Source organism: Mus musculus, chromosome 17 (genome assembly GCF_000001635.26).
Source record: "Mus musculus strain C57BL/6J chromosome 17, GRCm38.p6 C57BL/6J".
In the NCBI taxonomy this organism is placed as follows: Eukaryota; Metazoa; Chordata; class Mammalia; order Rodentia; family Muridae; genus Mus; species Mus musculus.
In genome coordinates, this window is record NC_000083.6 from 47766408 (window position 1) to 47794212 (window position 27805).

The 27805-nt window shown below is 53.3% G+C and overlaps 1 protein-coding gene across 8 annotated transcripts in view; it reads left to right on the top strand.

Annotated features, from left to right (window-relative positions):
* Positions 1 to 26009, top strand: part of Tfeb (transcription factor EB) — a 55380-nt gene extending 29371 nt beyond the window's left edge. For 6 of the 8 annotated variants that reach the window (NM_001161722.1, NM_001161723.1, XM_030249637.1 and 3 more), the window contains exons 2-9: positions 19558 to 19789; positions 19871 to 20125; positions 20524 to 20604; positions 21619 to 21739; positions 21830 to 21886; positions 22502 to 22577; positions 23254 to 23401; positions 24928 to 26009. In NM_001161722.1, coding sequence (NP_001155194.1) covers positions 19580 to 19789; positions 19871 to 20125; positions 20524 to 20604; positions 21619 to 21739; positions 21830 to 21886; positions 22502 to 22577; positions 23254 to 23401; positions 24928 to 25407 — 1428 coding nt within the window. In that variant the 5' untranslated portion in view covers positions 19558 to 19579 and the 3' untranslated portion in view covers positions 25408 to 26009. Of the gene's footprint in view, positions 1 to 2789; positions 2855 to 19336; positions 19790 to 19870; positions 20126 to 20523; positions 20605 to 21618; positions 21740 to 21829; positions 21887 to 22501; positions 22578 to 23253; positions 23402 to 24927 lie in introns of those variants that run through there. The other 2 variants (XM_006524003.3, NM_011549.3) reach the window with 2 other exon arrangements.
* Positions 26010 to 27805: the final 1796 nt, after the last annotated feature.

A 27805-nucleotide genomic window follows, 5' to 3' on the forward strand; every position in this document is an offset into this window, starting at 1 on the left:
ATCTGACAAAATGCAGATTATGGAGGTGTGCGATGGGCTCCCTCTCATGGGGGAGGGTCTTAGATCATGCTTTGAGGTTGTCAGGGAAAGGCCTGGGGTTTTTGGTAGGGTACATGGTGGTCACTGGGCAGGACGCTAATGCCACCACCTCTGGCTGCATATGCTAGTGCTTACGTGGACCGCTTGTGGCTAGAGGTGTGGGGCTAGAGGATGTGGCTGGACCCTCTCAGCTTCTTCTGGGTTCACCAAACCCAGCCTGGTGGTCAGCCTAGCCCTCTTCCTACACCTCCCTTTGGTCTGTGTCCTAGGCAGCCCCTTCCACCTAGGCAGCCCCTTCCACCTAGGCCCCATGGCCCAGTCTACGTTTAACAGATATAGAGACTCTCTAAGGTCCCATTCACAGAAAGAGGAAGCTGGCAGGATCTCTCCCTTGGTGTACAAATATGTGTTTACCACATTCTCAACACTGGCTGGTTCTTTCCTAATCTCACCAAGTGAGAGCCTCCCAGAATGCAATGTTTTCATCTAGAAAGATGTGTGACCTTGCTGGGTGGCACATGGCCTGAAGCCAACGGTCCCCTCTAAAGTGAAAACTATGATTATTATTTTATTTGTTTGTTGAGACAGGGTCTCTCTATGTAGCTCTGGCTGTCCTGGAACTCACCTCCTGAGTGCTGGGATTTTAAGAGTCCCCATCAACTTTCTGAGGCTGTCCCCAACTGCCATTATTCCTTTCTTTTCTTTTGCTGTCCCTGCCTCTTCTCCAGGCCCATGGCTACCCTGTGACAGTCCATTAGTCACTAGCAGGGAGTCAAGCCTTCTGGTGCCCCTCCCTTTGTGTGCCCATCTGAATAAGATGCAATTTGTGGCACGTGGGGTGTGTAGGAGTTAGTTTTGCAATGTCACCCCTGTTTGTTCCTAGTGAAGGATCTGTCATGTCAGCTTTGAGAAGGGCTAGCCTCTGGTTCCACCTCTGTCTACCCCAGCCCTGCCGACCTCATGCTGTGGGGCTCTACCTAGTTGGGAGCCTACCTAAGTAGGGAGAGCAAGTCAAAAGAGGGAGTGGTAGGCTGGGGTTTTGGCTCAGTTGGTGGAGTGCTTGTCTAGTGTGCATGAAACTTGGGGTTTGATCTTCAGCCCCATGTAAAACCAAGCCTAGTTGCTCAAGTCCGTAATCCAAGTACTTAGGATGCAGAGGCCGAAGACCGGAAGAGCAAGGTCATCCTCAACTCTATAGTGAGTTTGAGGCCAGTGTGGCTGGGTAAGAAAGCACTCAGCATGAAGATGGTGAAGGGCAGAAACCAGGGCTGGGGTGGGGCGGGGCGAGGCGGGGCGGGGCTGGGGAGGAGCTGGGGCAGGGCAGAAACCAGGGGCGGGGCAGGTCCGGGGCGGGGCAGGGGTGGGGCGGGGCGGGGGCTCACAGGTCTCCACTGGACAGGTGCAGCACATGGATTCCTAGGGCTTTAAGTTTTCTTCCTGTCACTTGTAACTCTTCCCTTTTGATGTTTGGTCACAGTTGGGTGTCTTAGTGGTGGTAGCAGGCACATGTCTGCCACTGTTGGCCACCCACCTCACCTCTGGGACTCCTTGCTCACTAGGAGTGTCTCCTCCCCGGGTCCACTGCACCTCCCCTTACCCAGTGTATAGAAAGGTGACCATGCTGGCCCCAGGCTCAGGTGAGCTGGCCCGGGACGGCGAGCTTTTGCTCGGGAGCTATAAGGTTGGCTTGTGCAGGGTGTAGTTTTCTGGTCCTTTCTCAGGTTTGGGCTTATGCTTCTTGCATGTGTGGGGAATCTGCTGTTGGAATGACACCCCTGGGAGGGAAACGTAGCAGCTCAGAGTCCTGGAGGAAGGATGTGGAGATAAAGATAATTACTTGCGATAGGGGAGATGCTGCCGTCCCAACCCCACCCCAACACGGTCAGGGCTCCTCTCTGTCTTTCATGAAGGGCAAAGGGCTGATGTTTAAGGACCAACCACAGGTAGAAGTGGGAGAAAAAAAGACTTCCACGTTTCTCTCATACCTGTGTGTAGCCCTGGGGAGAGGTGGCTGCAGGTGGCTGGTCAGCCCTGGGATGCTGATTTGAAAAGTGCTTTCACCTCAGGCTAGTGTCCTCTGGCTCCCTTGGCGGGTGGGTGGAGAGGCCCTCCAGTGTTCCAAGGCAGTGCAGGAACAAGGCTGAGTTCTGCTCAGGCAGCTGACATCCCTGGAGACACCCAGGTGGGCTAGCTTGGGATAGCCCCCTCAGCAAGGGCGTCTCCGGGGCTTCGTCCCTGGAGCCAACTGAATCTTGGGTAGGGCAGGAGAAGGCGTGAGGTTAGGGGAGAAGGGCCCCTCAGCTGATGGTTCTGGACCACTGCTTGTGGCGGTCTGGTGGCCTCAGTCCATACAGGCCACCCTCTCCTGCCCCCACCAGGCGTGAGTCAGATCGAAAGCAGAAGCAGCCAGACACTGTGTCGGGTGAAGCAAGGCAAAACCAACTGTGCTATTTTGGAACCTGGTTAATTCCCCCCTCGAGCCCCACTACCTCCTCGTTCTCAGGGCACTTGTCCTCTCCCGGTCTTCAGTACATTGCCTTCCCCAAGGGGACAGTCTGGATGGTACTCAGTTTCCCTGGTCTGCATGGGCTGGTGTTAGAAACTCTCCTGTCTCGACTGCTTGCTGGCTAAGAGGTGCTGGCTTCTGGGGTACTAGTCCTTGGGTGGGTGTTGGGGGCAGAGCGCCCCCGCCTGGTGGGAGCTGGCAGAGGCTAATGACCCCAAACCACCCTGCCCTGCCCTGTTCTGTCTTTCAACAACTCTCAGGCCAGCTGTCAGCTGTGCCTGCCGGGGAGGGAGCTGACTATTACTTCAGGTGGGAGCCTGTCCTGGCAGTCAATCTCAGAGGGGTGCGGGAGGGGACTTCCTCGCTCGGAAGATATTTTGGGGCCAAAGGCCTTTTCTGAACCTGTGAAATCAACCCTCTGCAACAGTCCCAACTGACCCCCCAGAACCAGTGGCTCTTTCTTGGGTATGCTAGGTCTTTTGGGGTTCTGGCCCCATACTTTGGGATTTCTGTGGTGCCCACATGAGTTTGGGGTTCCCAGCAGTCCAGCCTGCAGTGTTGAATGAGGTCAGTGGGGCATGGGACAGGGTGCTGACGATGAGGGGCTGGAGGTAAGATCTGTCACCTGTCCATGGATAGAGTGGACAAGGGCCATTTCTGAGGCCCTGTGGCTGGAGACAGGGGATGACTGCCATTGTCCTGTGTGTCTGTGTGTGCATGTGTATGCAAGTGAGTACTCGAGAGACCATACAGTAAGTATCAGTCATGGCTGTCTGTCAGGGGGCCCTAAGGTGAGAGTACCACTCAGCAGCCTGGCCCTGCATCTCTCTGTCTACTGAGAAAGAGGGTCAAGCAGCTAACCAGTAAAAATGCGTATCCTTGCCCATCTTAGGCGAGTGGGAGTTGGGGTGTAGGCAGGTGATAGAGATTAAAGGCAATGAGGAGGTGGGGGCTCCTTGGCCTGCTGCGGGGTCTGAGTGTCCTGACGCTCTGTGTATCTGGGGAGCCCTCTGTCTCAGAATCATCCTGATTGGGGAGGGAGGCAAAGTCACAGGGTGTGGTGCTTGTGACAGGGTGTCTATGGGTGCAGTGGTGTAGGTACAAGTGGGTGTTGTTCTTGAAGTTTGTCCTCACTGAATCTTAGAAAAATCTCAGCTTCCCTTCTGCTAGCCCACAAACACTGGGTGTGGGTGCCTTGTGCACGGGGCCCAGCCGTAGATGAAGCGGCCAGCCACCCTGCACTCCAGCCTGTGCTTTGGCTCCTGGGATGTTTGTTCCAGTTCACAGTGGAGATTATGCCTGTGCTGTACCTTTCTTCCTCGGCCCGGACCACCCTGTTCTCTCCTCCTCCTTGTCCCCAGTTTTCACTCTTGGAATCAGGTGACCAAACCCTCAGAGGTCAGCGTGTAAAGTCACTGTTTATTGTTGTACGGATCTGGGAGAGTTGGTAGGATGTAGCTTCTGTCTCTGGGGCCAAGCCCTGAGCCTCTGCCCTGCTAACTAGCACTCAGGAGTGAGACACTTGTGGATCATGGTGTGTGCAGGAGTGTGTGTGTGTGTAATGCATGTGTGTGTGCACGAGCACGCGTGCGTTCATGTGTTTTTGCTTGTGTGTGTGGTGTGCGTGTGAGTGTGACTGTGTGTGTGTGTGGTGTGAGTGTGACTGTGTGAGTGTGACTGTGTGAGTGTGATGTGATGTGTGTGTGGTGTGCGTGTGAGTGTGACGTGTGTGTGTGTGTGTGTGTGTGTGTGTGTGTGTGTGCAGGGGCAGAGTTGAGGCAGGGTTTTATGTATCCCAGGGCACTTTCAGACTTGCCATGTACTTGGTGATCACCGTGAATTCCTGAACCTCCTCCCTCTGCTTCCCAAGCGCTGGGATTCCATCACCCCATCTGATCATCTGATCACATGTTGAAGTAAGGACACAAAGACCCTAACCTAGGTCTAAACTTCAGTTGTTGGTAGGGAACTGGGAGCTGACTCTCACATCAGTCCCTCTGTGCCAGCTACATGTCTATTCGGAGCTGCCATTTGTTTGCAGATAGGAAAACTGAGGCTCTGAGAGGTTGTGTCCCTGCCTGCCATCACAGGACTGCTAAGAGGGAAAGCTAGATGTGACGTCAGCTTTGAAGGATCCAGAGCACATGTTGATTCCTCAGGACCTCAGTGCTCAAGTGAAATCACACTTCATCTGGGTCTGGCTGTCAGAAGTACAGTTCGAGGGGTGGTCCTCGGTGGCCCTCTCAGGACGACAGTCTGATGGGGAGACTGAGTGGAGAGAAGCTCTGGGGGAGGGCTGCATCCTGCTCCGATCTCTTTCCTACACACACTCAAAGCAGACATCCAGGCAGCGCATGCATGTGCGCTTGGGAGGCGGCTGGGTTTGTGGCTTCAGGGGTAGAGTGTCCTGTCACCTCCTTGCATGATGCACATGATGACATGTGACCTTAGGCATGTCGTCGGTCCCTCTGTGCCTCTTCTGTAGAATGGGGACGTAGTAGTACCTGTCACAGGCTGGTAGGATTGCTAGGAGGATTAAATCAGCAGTATAGGGCCAGTCAAATGAGCTGTGCACCATCCGCTCTCAGTGAAAAGATGACGGTGGCCAGTTTATGCCCCGGGGCTGCCTCGCTGTGTCTGTTGAGGGCTGGTTTCTCCTTCCTTTCTCTTCCCGCAACATGTCCTGTTTGCTTATTTGTTTGTTTGTTCATTACCTGGCAGAGCCTGGCTGTTGCAGTTAAGAGGCTGTTTCTGAAACACTTAGATGGATCAGAGGAAGTTGGTTCCTCACGGCTATAAGCCGGCAGTGGGGAGGAGGGCACAAGCAGGGGCTGGGGGAGGGTCAGGACTGCAGACCCCAAGGGACCCCAGGAGCCTGGGTAGACACTGGCCACTGGTACAGCCAGGGGTGCTTTGTGAATCCCCACCAAACTCAAGGAGTATGATGGGGTGACAGGGACCCCCAAGGGCTGTTAACAGCTCAGGAAGATAGAGGGAGGCCTGAGTCTGGAGTGGGTACAGAGCTAGGCCTTGGACCCAGAGCCAGAAGTTGCTATGAGTTTGACAAAGAAAAATCCCAAGAAAGTGTCCTAGAGACTGGAGGTGGAGAAGTTGGGGTGTGGGTAACAGGCAGGCTTGGTTCCCAGGGCCCTTGCAGCTCTGGAGAAGGCTTCTAGAATCCTGGAGGCTGAGCGTGGAAGGTAGCCCTGGCTCTTCTCATCTCAGGCTTGCAGTCCTATCCACCATGCCCTAGCTTTGTATACATCTACTCGGCTAGAACCATCTATATGCCAGACCAGGCCAGGAGTCTATGAAGAACCCATTTAGCTCATCCAGGGACCTGAGGCCCAGAGAGAGCAGGATTTGTCCAGAATCATTCCGCTAGAGGAACTGCCCAGTGGGTTTCTTTCATCCCTGCTCTGGCCTTGGACAAGCGATGCCGGAGCCTTTGTAACTTGCCATTGTGAACACAGCTGCTTTGTCACTGCAGGGAAACTGCTCAGGTGGCACAGATAGGGCATTGGTACTTGTGGTCCTGGTCTTAGAGTCCCCCTTTTCTGTCTTCAGGCCCCATTCCTGTTTGGAAAGCATTCTGAGAGCTAATCTTCCCTCTGCTCTTCCAGTAGGCTCCTGTCCCATGTTGGGTGCCAAATCTCATTCACATAATCACATTCTCTCTGACAATTTGAAGTGTTTCCCCAGACATTAATGGCCTGAGTGAGATCGGATAGATGGTCTCTAAGGCTCCTGGCTGTGTATCTTCTTAGCTGGAAGGCTTGGGTGTGCTTGAGTCTAATAGCCTCTAAGAGATCCAGAGAGGTCCTGCCCAGACCTTTATGGGGACTTTCTGTAGGGTTCATAGAGGGTAGCACATGTGGGTAAATGAGCAGAACTGTGGGGCACAAGGGGCAGCAATAGAGGAGCTTTCCTGTGCCCCTGTGCTTCTGTTGAAGCTAGTGGTGGCCCTCGGGGGAGGCCTGAGCTGTAGACTTGCCTTCAGTATCCTGCAGCATGATATCAGACAGGCATGTTCCCTTTTGAGTCTCAGTTTCTTTTGCTAATGTTGCTGTTTGTCTCATGAGGTGTTTGTGGGGTGTACACGGGGTCTGGTGTGGGCCATGTTTAACTGCGACGCCTGGCATTCAGTAGGGACTCAGCAGTGCTTGCAGATAGAGAAGCGAGGAGATCTGTGAACACGTGGGGTTTTTGACAAACTCAGCTGAGACCTCTGCACCTCTCTCAGAAAGTCTGCTGAACAGACAGGTAGAAAGGCGCTGAAGAACTTGGAAAGTGGTAGCTGAGAGCCTGATGGATGAGCAGGGAACAGGGGAACAGAAAAGTGGACACAGAAAAAAAAAGTGGACACAGGAGTGGACTAGAGCCAGTGAAGAAAAGGTGGCTCGGTCCCTGGTCCCCCTCCAACCATGTGGACAGGTGGCTTGCCAACTAAGGAAAGCTAAGGCTGCAGAGGGGTAGGAGAGAGGGAAGAAAGGCTGAAGGTGGGAGAAGAGGAGGAGGGGAGAGACAGAGATACAGATACAGGCAAGAGGCAGAGACAGAGTCTATGTGGAGGCTGGATCAGATCCTAGCATGACCCAAGGACCTTTCTGACCTCTGCTCCCCACCCGTGAGCAGGCTACACACTCTTTCTGCCTCCCTCACCCTCCCACTTTTAGTCACTTTCCCTACACAGGAGTCCAGCTGATCCCCGAGGGACAGGACAGGCGTCTCTCTGGTCTGGGGTTGCCTTTGAAGCTGTTCCTTGTGCCCCGGCCTCACAGGCTGGCCAGGCAGGAGGTGCCAGCTCCCACCCTTTCCTGTGCAGTGTGGGCTGGGGCCTGGGTTGAGGACTAGAGGCTGATGGGAGGCTCTTAGCTCCCTCACTCGCCTCCCTTCCCCTCCTACCCACTGGCACGTCTGCTCAGGGACTGGGAAACAAGCCTCTGGCCAGGCCCGGAAGCCCTGCTCCATAAAATCCCAGCTCAATTTAGAGAGATCATGTTGCAAAATCAAAAGTAAAAAGAAGGCTGGGGTTTTAGCTCAGTGATAAACACTTGCTGGGGGTGTGAGAGACCCTGAGTTCAAGTCCCTGTACCTCAAACATAAAAGAGGACTGAAGAGATGACTTAGTGGATGAAGCTCTTCCTATGATCAACCCCTGCTGCACTCCTGCAAATGGCAGATCAGTGTGGTGGCCTGCCTGTAATTCAGCACCTGGAATAGGTAGAGAGACAGGATCCCTGGAGCAAGCCATCTTGCTAGACTAGTCCATATCAGTGAGCTCAGAGTTCAACTGAGAGACCTTGCCTCAACAAATAATGTGAAGAGAGACTGAGGAAGACTCCTGATGCCAACCTCTGGCCTGCACATACATTCCATGCATTCTACAGACTCACACACAAGCACACCATACACATACCACACACACCCATATGCAGACCACACTCTCACATGCATGCTACAGATTCACACACATGCACAACACACACACACACACACACACACACACACACACACACACACATATGCAGACCACACTCTCACATGCATGCTACAGATTCACACACATGCACACCACACACACCACACACAGACACACACATGTTCAAAGACAGGCCTCTAACTGCACCCAGCCTCTAGCCCTAGCAATGGATTCACGACTGAGTGTCATGTCAGCACTCAGCGCTTCTTGGGATGGCTGTGGTGTGCTATATGATGTTTGTTAAGGTCCCCCTTTTTTGAGCCTCTACAATGTCACTCTGTTTTTAGACCTGCAGGTATTACCTGTAAGGGTCAGGCAGGCTAAGTGTTCCCACTAAGTCAGTTAATGACAAGCCACATTCTGCGTGACAGCTCCTGAGAGTCCTGGAGACCAGTGACTATCAGCCTAGGTGCTAAGGTAGTGGAGAGGCCTTCAGGATGAGGCCTTGGGGGACCCTCAGGTACTTTCCATTTCCTTTACAGTGGTGACAGCCTGGGGGAGGGGCATGGCATAAAGTCTATGAGCTACACGATTCACTTTTGTCATTTAAAATTTACATTTATTTATTTATTTGCTAGGGAGGTCAGAGGACAAGTTGCATGGATTGGGTGTCTCTTTAACCACGTGTATTCTGGGGCTAACGCTCAAATCATCAGGCTGTGTGGCGAGCACCCTCACTGACCGAGTCATCTCAGTGACCCCAAATGGGACTGCTTTGCTGGAGTCAGTGAGGAACCAATACAAAGGAGAGAGACCTATAGGCAGCTTACGAGTATCTGTGACTAGAGTTCCAGAGGATCTGTCTACCTCGTTCTGGCTTTCACAGGCACCTGCATATACTGGTGCACACACACATACGAATAAATAGAAACCAAACAGTTAAAAGGGTATAAAAATGTTGGGGCTAGAGAGGTGGCTCAGAGGTTACGAGCATTCGTTGCTCTTGCAGAGGGCCCAAGTGTGGTTCCCTGCCCCCTCATGGTGGCTCAAAGCTACCCATGACTCACTTTTCTGACCCCTGCAGGCACAGGCACTAGTGTGTTGTGTATACACATACATGCAGGCAAACACTTACTTGATAAAAACGTAAAAGTGTGTGCCTCTGATCTCATTCTACCTTGTTACCAGGAACCTTTCAACCAAACAGCGTGATGACTCCAATTTGATGTTCTCAGGACAGGAAGTAGTTGAGAGTCTTATGTTAGCCTACCTAAGTAAGGAGCTGCTAGCGGGATGCTAGAATAATAGCCTGGGTTGAAGATGTCTCTAGTGTTCTAGGCTCCCGGCCTCCCCTGAGAGCCCAGGGAGCTGCTTCTCCAAGACCCCTTGCAGTGGGCTTCGTAATGAACCTGTGTGAAACAGGTTTGCAGAGCTGCCTAGTGCCTGCCCGGAGCCCTGGCCAGGTATGGGGAGTAGATGGGTGACCAGAAGGATCCTCTTCCCAAAAGGAACAGAGAAGGGACGCAGGCTGTGGAGAGAGTGCCTGCTGTGCACGAGTCTCCATCCTCAGGACCCAGTGAAAAGCAGGCATGGTGGCAAGCACCTCTCACCCCAGTGCTGGGGAAGTGGGCAGCAAGACAGGAGAATGCTGAAGCTCACTGGTTAGCTCACTGGTCAATTGGTGAAGACCCTGACTCAAAAATGAAAATGGAGAATGATATAGGAAGACACTTGATGCCAATCTCTGGTCTCCATATGCATGCATGCTCGCTCTCTCTCCCCCTCTCTTTATCTCTTACACACACATACATACACACATACACATGTTCTCTCACACACATGCACATACACACATGTTCTCTCTCTCACACATGTACAGACACATGTTCTCTCACACACACACATACATACACACATGTTATCTCTCTCTCTCACACACACACACACACACAGAGCTTATTCAGGGACATTACCTACCCCTGAGCTCAGAAGGATGGTTCCTGTCCTGACACCTCTCTGTGCCCACACTTTCCCCTAACCTGGGCATCCTCTGTGGGAAGGCTGGCTCCAACTAGCAAAACCAGGCTGACTAGTGGGGAAACTGAGGCAGACATTAAGTCAGAGCCAAGACTGACACTTGAACCCACTGCATTCTGATCCCAAGTCCTGTGAGAACACTGCAGATGCTACCTGGGTCCCATGGCTGTTTCTATGGTAGAGGCAGCCATGTCCTGGGGTATGGTCATTGTGTGGACATCCGTGCTAGTTTGATGCTTCCATTGCTCTTTGAGGCAGGGTCTCATGTAGCCTAGATTGGCCTTGAACTTCAGACCCTCCTAATCCCACCTCAGGAGAATGCTGTGATTTCTGGTGTGCACTAGAACGTCTGGTTTATGAGGTCCTGGGGTCCTATCCAGAGCCTCATCATGCTAGGCCAGTACTCCACCCAGCTTTCCTGCAGCACAGCGGAGACCACACTCTTCCAACAGGAGTCCGCTTCCCAGACCCCTTCCTTTCCTTCTGTCATCCATCCCCCTACCCAGGCCTTTGTCATGGGTCATGGTTTCCTCGGGATCGACCCAAAGCTCCCACATGACGTGTGGTTGTAATAGACTGGAGGAGAAAGGGTTGCTTCCCACATAGAGCCAGGCCTGTAACAAACGACTTAAGCAGGCGCCCCTGCTCTGGGCTCACACTTTGCGGTTTCAGCTACCAGACATGTGCTTTTCTGGGAATGCAGGAAACTGGTTCTGCCCTTTGAAGAAGGGTGACTGTGGTGTCTCCTATGTCTGGCGATTCCAGACTACTGCTGGACACCTTCCTGGCTCTGGGCTGTGAATGAGATCAGCTGCTGAACCCTTTGATGAGTCTACTTCTTCAAGGGACCCCTAAAATCAAAGGTGGCCACCTTCACTCAGCCCATACAGGACAGAGGTGGTTCCCAACCCCGGAAAAGCCAGGCCAGGACCCAGCCCTGATAATCAGCTCTGTGGCTTTATCAAGCCAGAGCCTCTCTGTCTGTCTCTTGTACTGTAGTTGTGAAGAAACTACAAAAATTAAACCAGGCTGAAGCTCCAGGGTAGTGGTGCTTATTTATAATCCCAGAATCTGGGAGGTGGAAGCAGGAAGATCAGGAGTTTGTATTAATAGCTACATAGCAAGTTTGAGGCCAGCCTGGGCTATAAGAGACCCTGTCTCAGAGAGAGAGAGGCTGGGGGTGGGGGTAGGAGGTGGCTGGAGAGATAGCTCAACAGTTAAGAGCACTTGCTGCTCTTTCCATAGAACCCAACACCCACTTCAGGCAACACAAACCACCTGTAACTCCAGGTCCAGCATCCCTTCTGGTTTCCTTGAACACTTGCACACACATGAACACACAAGCACTCTCGCATGCAACACACACACATACACACAGTCTTTAAAACACACACATTCACTGAATACCCATGCTCTTCTTGTCCACAAAAGTCAGTCATGCCGGGCATGTTGGTGCACATCTTTAATCCCAGCACTTGAGAGGCAGAAGCAGGTGGATTTCTGAGTTCGAGCCTGGTCTACAGTGTGAGTTCTAGGACAGCCAGGGCTACACACAAAAATAAAACAAAAAAAAGCCAGTCATAATTTTGTGTACTTCCTCTGCATGAGTCACACACTGTAAACACAGTGCACAATTAGTTGAGAGCACATTCTATATAAGATTGTGAGACTTGGGTCGGGCATGGTGGCGCATGCCTTTAATCCCAGCACTTGGGAGGCAGAGGCCGGCAGATTTCTGAGTTCGAGGCCAGCCTGGTCTACAAAGTGAGTTCCAGGATAGCCAGGGCTACACAGAGAAACCCTGTCTCGAAAAACCAAAACAAACAAACAAAAAAGCCAACAACAACAACAAAAAAAGATTGTGTGACTTACATTGTGTCCCTTCACATGACCTCGTGCTGTTTGCCATAAGCATAAAAACCAAAACAAACAAACAAAAAAGCCAACAACAACAACAAAAAAAGATTGTGTGACTTACATTGTGTCCCTTCACATGACCTCGTGCTGTTTGCCATAAGCACCCTCATTCACTGAGCAACCCTGTTCTTGGGCATGGAGAGCTTATTTATTCTTATTTTATGCATATGAGTATTTTGCTTGTGTGTATGTCTGTGTGTCATATGTGTGCCTGGTGCCCACGGAGACAAAAGAAGGGTCAGATCCCCTGGAGCAGGAGTTACGGACAGCTATGTGTTGCTGTGTGGTGCTGGGAATCTAATCCAGGTTCCCCCAGAAGAACAGCCAGTGCTCTTAACTGCTGACTCCTCTCCAGCTACCTTCACTGTCTGTTTGTTTGTTTTTCGAGACAGGGTTTCTCTCTGTAGCCCTGGATGTCCTGGAACTCACTCTGTAAACCAGGCTGGCCTCGAACTCAGAAATCCGCCTGCCTCTGCCTCCCAAGTGCCGGGATTAAAGGCGTGCACCCGGCCTATGTTGAACTTCTGATCCTTCTGTCTCCACCTAGGATTATAGGTGTGCATCCCCACCCCTGGTTTGTGTAGTGCTAGGAGTTAAGCCCAGAGCTCTGTGGGCATTTGGATAAGTGCTGCCACTAAGCTACATTCCACCCTCCCTCCCATCCCAGTACCATGCCCCGCTACCTTCACTTTTAAAAACAGGCTCTTGTATGTAGCCTAGGCTGGCCTGAAACTCAGCGACATAGATCAGGCTGGCCTCAAATTTTTACTAGTCTTCCTGTTTGACTTCTGCAATGCTGGGAGCAAAAGAAGGTCCCCACACTCATCTTGATACTGTTTTGGGTTTGTTGTTGTTTAAGACTTATTTATTTTATGTATATGAGTACACGTAGCTGTCTTCAGACACACTAGAAGAGAGCATCAGATCTCATTACGGGTGGTTGTGAGCCACCATGTGGTTGCTGGGAATTGAACTCAGGACCTCTGGAAGAGCAGCCAGTGTTCCTGACTGCTGAGCCATCTCTCCACTCCTTGTGTTTTGTTTTTGTTTTTGTTTTTTTCAAGACAGGATTTCTCTGTGTTTCCCTGGCTGTCCTGGAACTCACTCTGTAGACCAGGTTGGCCTCAAACTCTGAGATCCACTTGCCTCTGCTTCCTGAGTGCTGGGATTAAAGACGTGTGCGACCACCACGCTCTTTTGATTTTTGGTTTTGATTTTTTTTCTATATAATTACTTTCTCCAGCTAGTGAACATGTGTAATAATAATAAAATCTTTGTAGTGTGTGTATGTGTGTGCGCCAGTGTCTAAATGGAGGTTCAGAGGACAACTTGTGAAAGTCAGTTCTCTTCATTCTTGTGAGTTCTGGGGATCAAACTCGGGTCTTCAGGTTTGGTGACAGGTGCCTATATCCATTGAGCCATCTCGCTGACTCCCCAAGTGAACTGGCAGTTGTGCTGAGGGAGCCTGTCTTGGACATCCTGGTGTTGGGGACCTTGGTGAAGGCAAACTGCTTGCTAATTTCTTTTAAACTGTGTAAGGCCGACTCCCCCTTTCAGTGAGCTTCAAAAACAAAACAAAAAACAAACAAAAAAAATGAGAACAATTTGGATGGAGCATCTGGGCTAGTGCTCATAAACAAGTCAGCCTCGCTCACCCACACCTGCAGGAGTCACAGACCATTCCTGGTCCCCTCCTGCCGAGTCCTTCGTTCTGTTCTCCCTGCTGGCTGTTCCCCAAGGCTAACTGGGTCCTGACGACTTCTCACATAGGGGCTTTGTGTCTGGGTTTGAGCTTTGCATTCCTAGATGGGACTTTTGTGCAGTTCTGCTTTTTGTTGTTGTTTTTGGTGGTGTGGACTTTTGAGACAGGGTCTTTCTATGTAGACCTAGCTATCCTGGAGTTTGCAATGTAGACCAGGCTGTCCTTGAACTCACAGAGATATGTCTGCCTCCTCTTCCTCTGAGTGCTGGGATCAAAGGCTCGCACCACCACACCCAGCCTGGCTCCAGGGATTTGAGTCTGGTCTCTTATTTCAACATGTCTGTGAGAGCCTCTGGCAGTGGTATGTGGGACCAGTGGCTGAGTGGTGCCAAAAGACTGTGTGCAGCTTTTTTGTTGGGGAGGGGGAGGGGAACTGGCCTGGAGCTTGCTTTGTAGACCACGCTGGCCTCGAATTCATAGAGATCTTCCTGCCTCGGCCTTTAAAGTGCTAAGATTAAAGCTAAGGCCGCCACGTTTGGCACTCTGCACGGCCTCTTTATCTCTTTCATCAGTGGACATTAGGAAGAGTCTATGTTCTTCTGGTCACGGTGCTGCCAGGGGACATTCATCAGTGTCCTTGAGTGACCACAAGGGTTGCAGCTTTGTAACCCAACATTTACTTTATTTTAATCGTCGAGACAAGGATTCATGTGGTTAGCCTCAAATTCCCCGTGTAGCCAGAGATGACCTTAAGTTTCTCTTGCCTCTGCTTTCTTTGATCACAGGCAAGTACCACAATGCCCAGTTCACACAGTGCTGGGGACTGAGCCCAGGGATTTGTCTGCTAGGCAAGCCCTCTACCAACTCAGCTACATCTCCAATGCCTATAACCCAGTTTCTAAAGGTGCTGCCTACAAGGCAGAAAGTTTCCCAGGAAGCTGGGTGTGGGTGACAAATGTGGGAGGCTGGGACGGGAGAATCAGGACTTTGTAGCCAGCCTACACAACATAGTGAGACCCTGTCTTTCAAAAGCAGTGCTAGGGAAGTAGCTTGTTTGGTAACAGTGCCTGCCTAGCATGCAGAAAGCCCTGAGTGGGATGCCCAGTAGCACATGAAGCCAGATGAGATGCACAGCTGGAATCCTAGCACTTGGGAAGAGTCTCAGAGGTTTAAGGTCATCCTCGGGACATAGTGAGTTCAAGAGAAGCCTGGATCACATTCGTGCCTCTGTCACTCATGGTCCCCACCTGCCTTAACAACCTTTGCTCTGAATAGGGCAGATCTTGGGCCTGGCGAGACAACCTTTGGGGGCGGGGCACTTCTTTTCAGAGATGCATGATCAGACATGATCAGAATCAGGTGGAGCCTCTAGAAGCTTGCCTGCCTCTCACAAGCCACACATAATCATACAGGAGAGTTTTGTGCTTCCTAAGTGGGGGAAGGGTGGGAAGGAAGCCATACTAATATGTCCCTACTTGGCCATTTTTCCCCAAAAGTGACCACTTGGAGCAGTTTCATGTGCCAGGGAGCCCAGAATAGTGTGTTAAAAGTAGAGGTGGGGGCTGGGCTGTCTTCATTCATTATTCTCTTTCCTGTTGCTCAGTAGCTGTGCAACTTGAGACAAGTCAGTTCTCTTCTCTGTGCCTCCATTTCCTCCCTGGAAATCTCTACAGTGGTTGGTCGTCCTCTTCTTCCAGACTAGCTTGCAGCATTAGGATCTGCCTCATCTTTCTGCCCTTCTACACATTCTCGACCTAACTGGGGATCCTCTTCCTCCTCCTCTTCTTCCTCTTCCTCTTCTTCCTTCTGCTCCTCCTCCTCTTCTTCCTCTTCCTCTTCTTCCTTCTGCTCCTCTTCCTCCTCCTCTTCCTCCTCTTCCTCCTCCTTCTCCTCTTCTGCTCCTCTTCTTCCTCTTCCTCCTCCTCCTCTTCTTCCTCTTCCTCCACCTCTTCTTCCTTCTGCTCCTCCTCCTCTTCTTCCTCTTCCTCCTCCTCCTTTTCTTCCTCTTCCTCCACCTCTTCTTCCTTCTGCTCCTCCTCCTCCTTTTCTTCCTTCTGCTCCTCCTCCTCCTCTTCTTCCTCTTCCTCCTCCTCCTCTTCTTCCTCTTCCTCCTCCTCCTTTTCTTCCTCTTCCTCCGCCTCCTCCTCTTCTTCCTCTTCCTCCTCCTCCTTTTCTTCCTCTTCCTCCTCCTTTTCTTCCTCTTCCTCCACCTCTTCTTCCTTCTGCTCCTCCTCCTCCTCTTCTTCCTCTTCCTCCTCCTCCTCCTTCTCCTCCTCTTCCTTCTTTTCCTCCTCTCCCTCCTCCTGCCCCTCCTCTTCCTGTTCCTCCTTCTCTTCTTCCTTCTGCTCCTCTTCCTTCTCCTCCTCTTCCTCCTGTTCCTCTTTTTCCTCATTCTCTTTCTCATCTCCTTCTTTCTTCCTCATGGTCTATCTTTGATATCTTCTTTCCTGGATCCAAGACTTTGCACTGACATTTCTCTGTTCTCCTATCCTGACTTCCACTCATCCCCTTAGGAAAAGTTCTACCTGGCTGGTTCATACTCAGATGTAAATAACTGGTTAGGGCCGGTGAAACCAGAGGATACAGGGACCCTTTCTTCTAGTTGCTGAATGCCTGCAGGGTGCATTCCCCACATTCTCTCTCCTGGGAATCTAGGTTTTACTATGTAGCCTTAATTGCCCTGGAATTCACTATGTAGACCAGGCTGGCCTTCAATTTTCAGAGATCTGCCTGCATCTGCCTCCCCAGTGGAGGGATTAAAGTGTGGCGCCACACCCAGCCCTGGAAGCACTTTCATTGGTTTACTTTACAGGGATCAAGAAAGCTAGGCACCCTCATCCCCGTGTCACTCAGCCAGTGAAGGTAGTCTGCTGGCCTGGCGAGCTCACTGGGTTGTGACCAAGCTGGACCTGGACAGACAGCAGCTGGAAGTACCAGATGGGTCCTGGTATGCAGATGGGGTTGGCAGTGCCACTGGGAGAGGCAGAGACTTTCTAGTGCCACTGAGCCTTCCCCTTAGGAGTTGGTGCTGTAAGAGGTAGGAGGCAGGAGAAAATTCTGTCCTGGTACCTGTACACAGTTGCGTTGCCGTGGGTCCCATGCTGCTGGGCTTTCGCAGTGGGTCCTTTCCAGTCTTGGGGGGAAAGGAAGAGAGAGACATAGACTTTGGACATTCCCTGTCTCTTGGCTCATCCTGACTGGAAGGCACTGAGGTTGATCAGCATACAGGGTCTCTCCTTCCCAGTCCTCAGTAGCTAGCCTTTGACCCTTCCCCATTCTCCCAAGCCCAGTAAGGGAGGTTAGAGATTTGCCATCAGGAATATGGGGTGCATAGCTCTGCCCAGGAGGTGCTGGGGAGCGGGAAAGTATTTTCTGCCTGCCTCCTCTCTCAGTGGTCACTGACATTCAGAGGTCAGCTAGACTTTCACTGTTTACATTATCTGCCAGGATGCTCCCAGGGGAGGGGATGAATTCCCATGCCCATTTTACAGACAGAGAGCTGAGGCTAGTGCAGCCAGAGCGGGGCCTAGTGGGCCCTAGCGGGCTCTAGTGGGTCCTTGAGGTAGCCAGGCCAACTCTTTGTCAGGGGAACAAGGGACTCCTTCTCCCTAGCCCTCCCTGAGCCGGCTGGCACGGCCAGGCGCCTTGGCCCCCACTGGCCATCTGAAGTTGGATTGTCCATGGAGGAGAGGCTTCGGGCTGTCTGAGTAGATGTGTGGGGCCGCATCTGGTCAGAGCCAGGGGTCTGTTTGCCAGTGTGATTGATAGGGTGTGGTGTGGAGACAGGGACATCACTCTGTAGGAGCTAGAGAAGGGGTCGTGGGAGGTGGTGGAGGCTGCAGCTGGTAGCTGCTACAGGATGGGGGAAGGGTAGGTTGTCATTGCCTGGGTTGTTGGGGGCTTCCCTGTAGAGCATGGGCTGCTCAGGCCCCTTCACTGGGCAGAGCATGAGAGAAGATGCAGTGCTGGCCTCTGCATGCAGCAGGACACACAGGACAGTGGGTAGTCTCACTCTATTACAGAGCTGCTTAGATAGTGGCTGGAGTCTTGATTGCAGATATGGGACCTAGGCTCCACTCCTGGTTCTGGATCAACCAGTTTCCCAACTGGGAACAACTCTGCCCCCCAGGCTTCCCCTTCCCAGCATGGGGTAGACCAGATGTCCCAGCCCCCAGGCCTCCCTTCCCCAGCATGGGGTAGACCAGATACCTGGGGTGGGGTCCTAGCTTTGTCCTGCACTGTGCCTCTGATTTCCCTTCTTTATGAAAGACTGTGGTTTGTAATTAAGCAAGGGCCTCCAAACAGGGCTGATGGAGGCCTTGGATGCCGGGTTTGAAGACGCTAGCTAGATTGTACCAGTCTCATGTACTCAGACTGCCAGGCACTGCACAAAGCTGCCAGTTTTTACTAAATGCAGAGGAAGATAAACTGAGGCTCCAGGATTATAGCTTGACCAAGGTCACATAACAAAGAATCAGCGAGCGCTCTGCTCCACCAGCCCTTTGGGGAAGCCGTTGCTCAATCATGAAGTCATGCCTTGCCAAATCCCTCTAGTCCCTAACTGTACTGTCATGGTCTCAGATACGGCCAGACCAGTGCCTATCAGTCTTGGGCTGTCCCTGAGAAGTCACTGGGTTCTGCTCTTTCCTTTGTGGCCTAGAGAGGGGAAGGGACTTGGTTACTGTCACTCATTGAGCTAGAGACAGAGCGAGCATGCCGAGTTGCCTGCCCCCCTTCAGCCTTGGTTGGGGCCTCAGCCACACCTTCCCACAGTGGGTCAAGCTCTGAGCTCCGAGCAGTGAGGAGCCCTGAGGTGGTGATTCTCTGCCTGTGGGTCTTCCTTTCTCTCGCCGACTTTGGGCGCCAGGAGCCAGGGACGGGGTACATCTCCAGTGCCTGGTTCATGGATAATATCCATTCTCATTTGCTTCATGCAATGGCTTCTTTCTGTCTCCCATGACCCAACGGCTAGAGGCCGAAGGTCTAGCAGTAAACAAACAGATGAAATGTGTCCCCTCAGGGGACTTGCATTCCTAGTAAGGGACAGACATGGAATAACAATAACAAACGTAATAAGAAGCAAAAAAAAAAAATATGTTCTGTCCTAGATGGTGGCATCTGATATAGAGAAGCAAGGTGGTGGTGGTATGCCATTTTAGCACAGTGGTCCTGAAATGGCACTCTGAGGTGACATTAGAGTCTCTCGGAGGAGGTGAAGAAGTGAGCCTTGATGGTATCTGTGTAAAGAACATTCCAGGTGGAGGCAACAGCAAGTGCAAAGGTGGGGGGGGGGGACGGTGGGGGGCGGAGAAAGCATGCCTGGAGTGTTTGAAGGATAGTTTAAGGCTGGGGGTGTGGCTGGAGCAGGGAGAACAAGGGAGAGAAGCATGTGTTGGGGGCGGGAAGTCTATGGGGGACCATGAGGGTGCAGCAGATTACAGAGGACCATTTAGGCTGGGTTTAAGGATTTAGGCTTTTGTTCCGATGAACTGGGAGCTATGGAGAGTTGGGAGCAGACAGCAGGGCAGGAACTAACAGGATGATGGAGCTACTGTGAGCAGATGGTGGGGGAGGAGCACGGAGGAGCATCTGGAGGCTCCTCAGGCCCTGAGGAGGCGTGGTGCAGGCTGGCCTGGGGAGGGGCGGGAGAGGGGGCCGGAGCTGAGGCCAGGTATGAAATACTCAGGATGTGGATGTGACAGCGAGGGGTCAGGTGGACTCCTGCAGTCACTGAAGGACAGTGTTCACCTCTGGTCTAGAACTCAGGGAACTTGGGTTCATGGCTCAGCTCGCTCAGTGGTCTTGGGCAAATCCCTTCTGCCCGGACTCAGTTTCTCCTTGTGCACAATGGGAGCAACCATACTTATGCCAGCCTGTGCTTAAAGACTACGAAGATGATGAATACTTCATGGGCCTGTCTCCCCTCGACTACAGGGAGCCCGAACCAACAGCTGCCATGGCGTCACGCATCGGGCTGCGCATGCAGCTCATGCGGGAGCAGGCCCAGCAGGAGGAGCAGCGAGAGCGCATGCAGCAGCAGGCTGTCATGCATTATATGCAACAGCAGCAGCAGCAGCAGCAGCAGCTGGGTGGGCCCCCCACCCCAGCCATCAACACCCCTGTCCACTTCCAGTCGCCCCCGCCTGTGCCCGGGGAGGTGCTGAAGGTAAGGCCCCTGCCTCTCCCATCCCTGCTCCCTGTAGAGGAGTCCCTGCCCCCTCCACAGCTGTGCCTTCCCCCTCCCCAGGTGCAGTCCTACCTGGAGAACCCCACCTCCTACCACCTGCAACAGTCCCAGCATCAGAAGGTTCGGGAGTATCTGTCTGAGACCTATGGGAACAAGTTTGCTGCCCACGTGAGCCCAGCCCAAGGTTCCCCGAAGCCTGCCCCAGCAGCATCCCCAGGGGTGCGGGCTGGACACGTACTGTCCACCTCGGCCGGCAACAGTGCTCCCAACAGTCCCATGGCCATGCTACATATCAGCTCCAACCCCGAGAAAGAGGTGAGCGGGGTGGGGGGGGTGGGGGTAGGGGTTCCGGCTTGGTGTCAGTTGTTTGGAAATAGTCTGGCCCTCATGGCAGACCTGGGGGTGTTTCTTTATGGGCCTCTAGCCTGAGGGAGACACAGCCGCCCTAGTCTGAAGAGAGTTGCTATCTTCTTGCAACTCTGCTGGGGACAGGGCAGACTCACAGAAGTGCTTTCCCAGCCCGGGAAGGTGTGTCAAGAACTCCCTGTCAAGGGATTCCTGGGGACAAGCCTCAGGCTCGGCTGTAGGACGCTCCTCTTGTCATTTCCTCCTCCTCCAGATGAGCAGGTTGGGTGAGGTGGCAGGGGGGCAGCTGCCCCTCTCTAGGTGGGCCGACCCCAGATGGAAACGACATGGACGTTTCTCTCTTCTAGTTTGATGATGTCATTGACAACATTATGCGCCTGGACAGCGTGCTGGGCTACATCAACCCTGAGATGCAGATGCCTAACACGGTACTTTTCGGGCTGGACGGGAGGGGGACGGCACACACAGTGGCTCCCTGGCTGGGGTGAGCTCTCAGGGCAGAGCTGGTGTCTCTGTGGAGGCAACAGTCATCTCCATTGAATACTGTGACAGGGATTCAGGGTGCAAGTAGAACTGAGTCAAGGCATACTGGGGATGCTTGGGAGACAGAGCTGGGCAGAGGCAGGCGCATTTCTGTGACCACAGGACCCTTCCACAGGAAGTCTCGTCTGCCTGATTATTCTCTGGGTCTCATTGGCTTGGTTGGGGAGGGGAGGCATAGGTAGGTAGCAGATGAGCCAGGTTTGGAATCAGGAAACCTGAGGTTTGTCATGACCTTGGGAAGTCCCGCCACGATTTTGACCTCCCCCTCCCCCACTCAGTTGTAAAAAGGGGGGTGATACTATCTACCCAGAGGGTCATAGGAAGATTAGAAGGGACAAAAAGAGGGAGGGGTTGGAGAGATGGCTCAGTGGATAACAGGTAAGATTGCTTTCAGAGGACCTCAGTTTGGTTCCTCAAACCCATGCTCGCCAAGAGAGAGCCAGGAGGAGGCAGGCAGTTTTCAGCCCCTTCTGCCCTGGTGACACTGCCAGGGGGCTGCTCAGGAATCAGTGGCTCCTATCTATGCAGTGGCTGTCTAGGCCAGTGGCCGGCTCTTGCCTGGGCTCTGTGGTAGGTAGGACCCGGCAGACCTTGCTCCTGCCTGTTGAATTCCATACTCTGGGAACCTTGCAGAGAAACTCCAAGGCTGATTGAGCCCCTCCCTAGGACTTGTACAAAAAAGAGCCGGATCCCTCGGGTTCCTCCTGTCCTCGCCCTGGCCGGGGGCTACCGAGGGCAGGGCTGTGAGGATCTGCTCTTTTCTCTGTGGAGGGAGCCCTGCACATTGCATCCTGGGGAAGGGGCTCAGGGGTGACTTTCCTGTTGCCCAGAGCAGCTGCTCTGGGACCATGGGTCCAGGTGAGGACTCACCAGGCGCTTCTCTGCCCCTTCCCTCACAGCTGCCCCTGTCTAGCAGCCACCTGAACGTGTACAGCGGTGACCCCCAGGTCACAGCCTCCATGGTGGGTGTCACCAGCAGCTCCTGCCCTGCCGACCTGACTCAGAAGCGAGAGCTAACAGGTACTCTGCCCTGTACCTTTGGGGTTTCCTCTCTTCCCTTTTTCTTCTCTCCCTTCTTTCTCACCGCCTCTCTGTTTCTCTGGCCTCCAGATGCTGAGAGCAGAGCCCTGGCCAAGGAGCGGCAGAAGAAAGACAATCACAACCTAAGTGAGTGGTGCTGGGCCCTCCTTCAGCTCACCTAGGCTGGGGAGCCAGCCCCTGCCTCATCCCCACCCCAGCCCCTTACCAGCGTCCCTAGCTTGGGACACCCACAGCTCCAAGGCTGTGAACCAACCCCCACTCCTTCCAGGCTTTTTAGGAAAGTGGGAGGGGCTTCTGGAAGCAGCATTCATGAATTTTCCAGGCTATCCGATTGCAGTCTTCAGAGCCTGGGGCACCAGGAGTGAAGGAGGCTGCCCCAGGCAGCTCTCTCCCTAGTAGCTCGACTGGTTTCCTGACCCCGCCCCCTGATTAGATTGCACCCAGACCCTCCTCAGCTTTCAGAGATCTCTCTTTTGTTTTGTTTTGTTTTGTTTTGTTTTGTTTTGTTTTGTTTTGAGAAAGGGTCTCTAAGTAGCCCAGGTTGCCTTGGAACTCAGTTTATAGCCCGGGCTGACCTAGAACTCGCAGAGACCTGCCTCCCAAGCACTGGAATTAAAAGCTTGGCCACCACACCGGTCCTTGGGTGCCTCGTATTTTAAACGGATTTTCTATGGGGTGTCCAGCTTAGGTGGGGGTCCCACCTTTCTAACCGTGCCTTCCGGAATCTTGCTTAAACTGTAGTTGAGAGAAGACGCAGGTTCAACATCAATGACCGGATCAAGGAGCTGGGAATGCTGATCCCCAAGGCCAACGACCTGTGAGCAGACTTCCCTGGGGAGCGAGGGGGGCGAGAGAGGCCAGGGTCCGGGCTGGGCAGCAGCTGTAGGCACCACCAGCTCTCAGTTGCTAAGGGCAGCAGCTGTAGGCACTACCAGCTCTCAGTTGCTAAGGGCAGCAGCTGTAGGCACCACCAGCTCTCAGTTGCTAAGGGCAGCGGCTGTAGGCACTACCAGCTCTCAGTTGCTAAGGGCAGCGGCTGTAGGCACCACCACCTCTCAGTTGCTAAGGGCAGCAGCTGTAGGCACTACCACCTCTCAGTTGTTAAGGGCAGCAGCTGTAGGCACTACCAGCTAATAAGGGTGGTGATGGAGGCAGCATGTTTGAGAAGGTTCCTGCTCCTACTGCGTCAAGACAGCTTCTGTTAGAAAGGAGGTTTTGGGGTGGGTGGGGGGCTTCCTGGAGAAGGGGCCTTACTGGGAAAGTGTATGAAGGGCTATGGACTGATGGAGAGGAGAGAGATGCTGGCCAGGAGAGCTGAAGACAGGAAGATGGGCATGGGGTGGACAGATTGCTTGAGCCCAAGGATTAGTGAGGAGCTGAACATTTGCACAAGGCTAGCTATGGGCAAGGGTGGGGAACACTGGAACTCTGAGCTAAGCCTGCGGTGAGAGGGCCCTGGCCAGGCCTCTGACTGCCCCTGGTTGTGGCCACAGGGACGTGCGCTGGAACAAAGGCACCATCCTCAAGGCCTCTGTGGATTACATCCGGAGGATGCAGAAGGACCTGCAGAAGTCCCGGGAGCTGGAGAACCACTCCCGGCGCCTGGAGATGACTAACAAGCAGCTCTGGCTCCGCATCCAGGTCTGACCCGGACTTTGGACTCCTCGGGTAGCTCTCACTGATCTGATCCGGCTCCCAGGCCCCGGGGCAGGGGATAAACATCTGGAGACCTGGAAATGCCACCCATAGGGAAGAAAGCTGTCTTGGTCATGATAGGATGCCTCAATGAAAAATGAACCCCAGTTCCGTCAAGCAGCATATAGCTGCAGGTTCACTTCTGTGAGACCCTCCCTTATTTTGCAATCCACACTGGAGGTCAGACAGATCTAACACATGAGCTTGTGTGCTCACACACACACACACACACACACACACACACACACACAAACACACAAACAGACACTGTCTCTGTTTCTCTCTGTCTCTCTCTCATTCAAAGACAGGGTTTCTTTGTGTAGCCCTGGCTGTCCTAGAACTAGCTCTGTAGACCTGGCCTCAAAATCACAGAGATTCCCCTCCATACCCAGCTAGGTCTAACTCTCTTAAAACCATGTAACATTGCCGGGTGGTGGTGGCGCACGCCTTTAATCCCAGCACTCGGGAGGCAGAGGCAGGCGGATTTCTGAGTTCGAGGCCAGCCTGGTCTACAGAGTGAGTTCCAGGACAGCCAGGGCTACACAGAGAAACCCTGTCTCTGAAACTATGTAACATAAGTGTTGTCCCACTTAAAAAAAATTTTTTTTTTGAGAGACAGGAGGTTTTTTTGTTGAGCAGACTGGCCTGGAAATTATGGCTCTCTTACATTTGCCCCCCACCCAGTGCTATGATTACAGGTCCATGCCTGACTCTGCAGGTCGATGTTATGGGGCTACAGTCACATATCCTTGGGCAATGCTACACACTGGGCCTAACCTTAAGGAAGCAGGACTAACTACCCTGCCCTGGGTGTCTGGGAGGCAGCACTGGGAATCTCCAGCAGCTGGGCTGACTTAAGAAGTAAGGCCTGAGGGCCAGGACCCTGCCAGAAGTGCAACGCCTATTCCTGGTGGACCATAAGTTTTGTTTTTGTTTTTTGGTTTTTTCAAGACAGGGTTTCTCTGTATAGCACTGGCTCTGTAGACCAGGGAGGCCTTGAACTCAGAAACCTGCCTGCCTCTGCTTCCCAAGTGCTGTGATTAAAGGCGTGCGCCACCACCACCACCACCACCCGGCGGCCCACAGGTTTTAAAATTGGATTGTTCATGATGGGTGATAGAAGTCACTTTTTTTCCACCTACAAAAACTTAGCATTGGCGAATAAGAACTCACCCTTAGTTAAGGAAATGCGTTTTGATGGTTTCCATTCCCACCACCACCACCACCCAGCTCAGTTTAAAATCCTGAGAGGGACCTAGCCAAGGTGTACCATGGTGGCTTCACGAACCGCTGGCCAGCTGTAACTTGCAGCCTGGAGAGCTTGGTCTAAGCTCACACTGCCCTCTGCTCTCTGTTCCTCCAGCTGAGATAGTCACAGGAGATGGGGGCAAGTGGTGCAGTGGGTCACAGGGAGGGAGGGCTAGCCTGGGCTGCTGTCATGTGTATCTCATCCTTCTGTCCATTCCAAACAGGAGCTGGAGATGCAGGCACGCGTGCACGGCCTCCCCACCACCTCGCCGTCGGGTGTGAATATGGCCGAGCTGGCCCAGCAGGTGGTGAAGCAAGAGTTGCCCAGTGAGGATGGCCCAGGGGAGGCGCTGATGCTGGGGCCTGAGGTCCCTGAGCCTGAGCAAATGCCGGCTCTTCCTCCCCAGGCTCCGCTGCCCTCGGCCGCCCAGCCACAGTCTCCGTTCCATCACCTGGACTTCAGCCATGGCCTGAGCTTTGGGGGTGGGGGCGACGAGGGGCCCACAGGTTACCCCGATACCCTGGGGACAGAGCACGGCTCCCCATTCCCCAACCTGTCCAAGAAGGATCTGGACTTAATGCTCCTAGATGACTCCCTGCTCCCCCTGGCCTCTGACCCCCTCTTTTCTACCATGTCTCCTGAGGCCTCCAAGGCCAGCAGCCGCCGGAGCAGCTTCAGCATGGAGGAGGGTGATGTTCTGTGACGCTGGCTGCCCCTGTGCCAAGGAGCAGGGGATGCCTGGAGGCTGGGAGGACCGAGCAGAGCCCTCCCATCCTTCAGGCTGCACTTGGTGTGAAGTAGCCGCCTACCCTGCCTCTCTCCTTCCCCTTGGCTGCTACCCCCACCCTGTTTGGACTTAGTGCCTGCCTGGCAGCTGATGGGGCTGGAGGAGCCCTCCCCCTCGGCTTCGGGCCCCCTCCTCTGGCGGCAGTACTATGACTATGATGGGGAAGAACAGGGGTGAGGCAGAAGAGAAATAAGAAGAAATCCTGCTAGGGGAGCCCCTCTCCTGAGCCTGGGCTCTCCTGTGGAGGACATTTTGGAGAAGGAGGTACAAGTACCTCTGAGGCAGCAGCTGGTCTGGGGGTGCCCGGGCCTGCCTTCCTGGGACTAGATGGCACCCAGCCTGTCGCCCTCAGCCTGAACTCCCCCACAAGTGGGGCATCCACCCCCATTTGGTGCTAACAGCTCTCCCCTGGTGGTATGAGGGTGGGGTGGCCAGAAGAGGAGTCTGGGTTCAGGGTGGCGAGCACCCCCACCCCCAGACCTCCCACTTTGTGCCTTTAGTAAACACTGTGCTTTGTAGTATGTTGTCCTGGCTCTGCGGTGCGTCCTCAGCCCATGACTATGAGGGGCGGGGCGGGGGCCGAGCGGGGAGGGCAGCCCAGTGGACTCCTTCTTGGATTAAGAATTCAATTGCTCCATGAAGGATCTGAAGGAGGTTCTCTTGGATTCAGAGGCCAAAGAAACAACCTTGACAGCGTGGGGCTGAGAGCATTGTCTCACTGAGGCCACATGGTGGCGCTGCAGCCATGCTGGTCTGGACCCACACCTCCAGCTGTGGTCTGAACAGCAGTGGAGGTGGGTGTGTGGCTGGCCGGCGTTCTAGCATGGCCCTCAACATTCTTCCCGGTGTTGGTAGCTACAGACCAGCTGGAGACCAGGCTGTATCCTTATGGCGATAGGAAATGGACCCATTTGGAACAGATGAGAGCACAGGACCCTGGCTGGGAGTCAAAGCTTAGGGTTCACTCCCCTTCCTGGCTGGGTCTATGCCCTAGTGAGGTTCAGGACCCGCTTTGCTCCAGGTTCCTGGATGGGGAAGTAACCTGGGCAGGGTCTCTAGAGGTTCTTAGTTCCTCGGTTTCCAAGACTCTTTAGCCAGGGACCAAAATGGTTTCCCCTCAAAGGGCCCTAAAAGGCCAAAGGAGCCTAATTAAAAAGAATTTAAATTTTTTTCTCCTCTTTGAAGAACAAGAGATCAAATCAATAATTGGAGCAATGAATGTTCAGAGAAAGAAAGGCGGTCAAACGGCGTGGTCAAGACGGCACTAGGCTGCCTGAGCTGAAGGGTTACTATCAAGGTCAGATGGAGGTGTGGTTGACCTTGTAGAGCCTGAGTTAGCCTGGCCATATCTCCTTCCAGTTCCTGGTCTCCATTGCCTGGGATTTACCCTCATGAGACCCACGGGGTAAACCCCAAACTCTGTCTGAGGTCAACTAGAGACTGGGATTTGGGGCTCATGGGGTTTGGGCCAGCACCTCAGGTGTTGTTGGATCTGATATTTCCGTCACCCTGGGGACGTGGGGACGTGGGAAGCTGCCTTCTACTTCCTCACATAACCCGTCAAACACACCCCGAGTTACCCCTGTCACCAAGGCCTGGAGCTTCCTTCCTTTGATTTGTTCACAGCCTGCTGCCTGGGCACTGGGTCAGGACTAGGGTGTGAGTGGGGTTCTGTCCACACGAGGGCGCACAGGCCCAGGCAACAGCGGTCTGAGGAGCCAGCCTGAAGACTGAGTACTCCACACAGCCTGGGTGACTTCCATCCTGCCTGGGGCTGCTGATGTCCACCCTCTGGGGTGAAATCCAAGCCAGGTGCTGCCTCCGGCAGTTCAAGCCACCAAGAAATGTGTATCTGAGACTGGCTGGCCAGACCCTGACCTGCAGTAGCAAGGGAGTCAGGCTGGGGGTTATGACTGCCAGTTAAATAAGGGGACTATGTTCTTCACCCTTAGATGATGAGTGAGCTTGGCAGGACGTCTGCAGGGTAAAATCTCATTCAGACTGATAATGTGTGCTGTAAAGCAGAGATGGTCCCTCCAACCGTTTCCTTCCAATGAGGGAGCCCCCTTTAGGCCTTGGGGACAAACTCTGGTGGGATGAGATCCTAGCAGCCATAGCTTTCTTGGGTCCCATGTGGGAGGACCTGAGGTAGGAGCTGAGCAGGCAGAGCTGGGTCATATACATGACTGCCCATCCCCCGGGCGCCAAGTTCCTATGTCTGTCTGTCTGTCTGCCCACACCAGCTGCTCCCACTTCCCTGGTTGTCAGTTCTGGATTTCTACAGGGACAACTGGGTAAGGGACACTGTGACCTC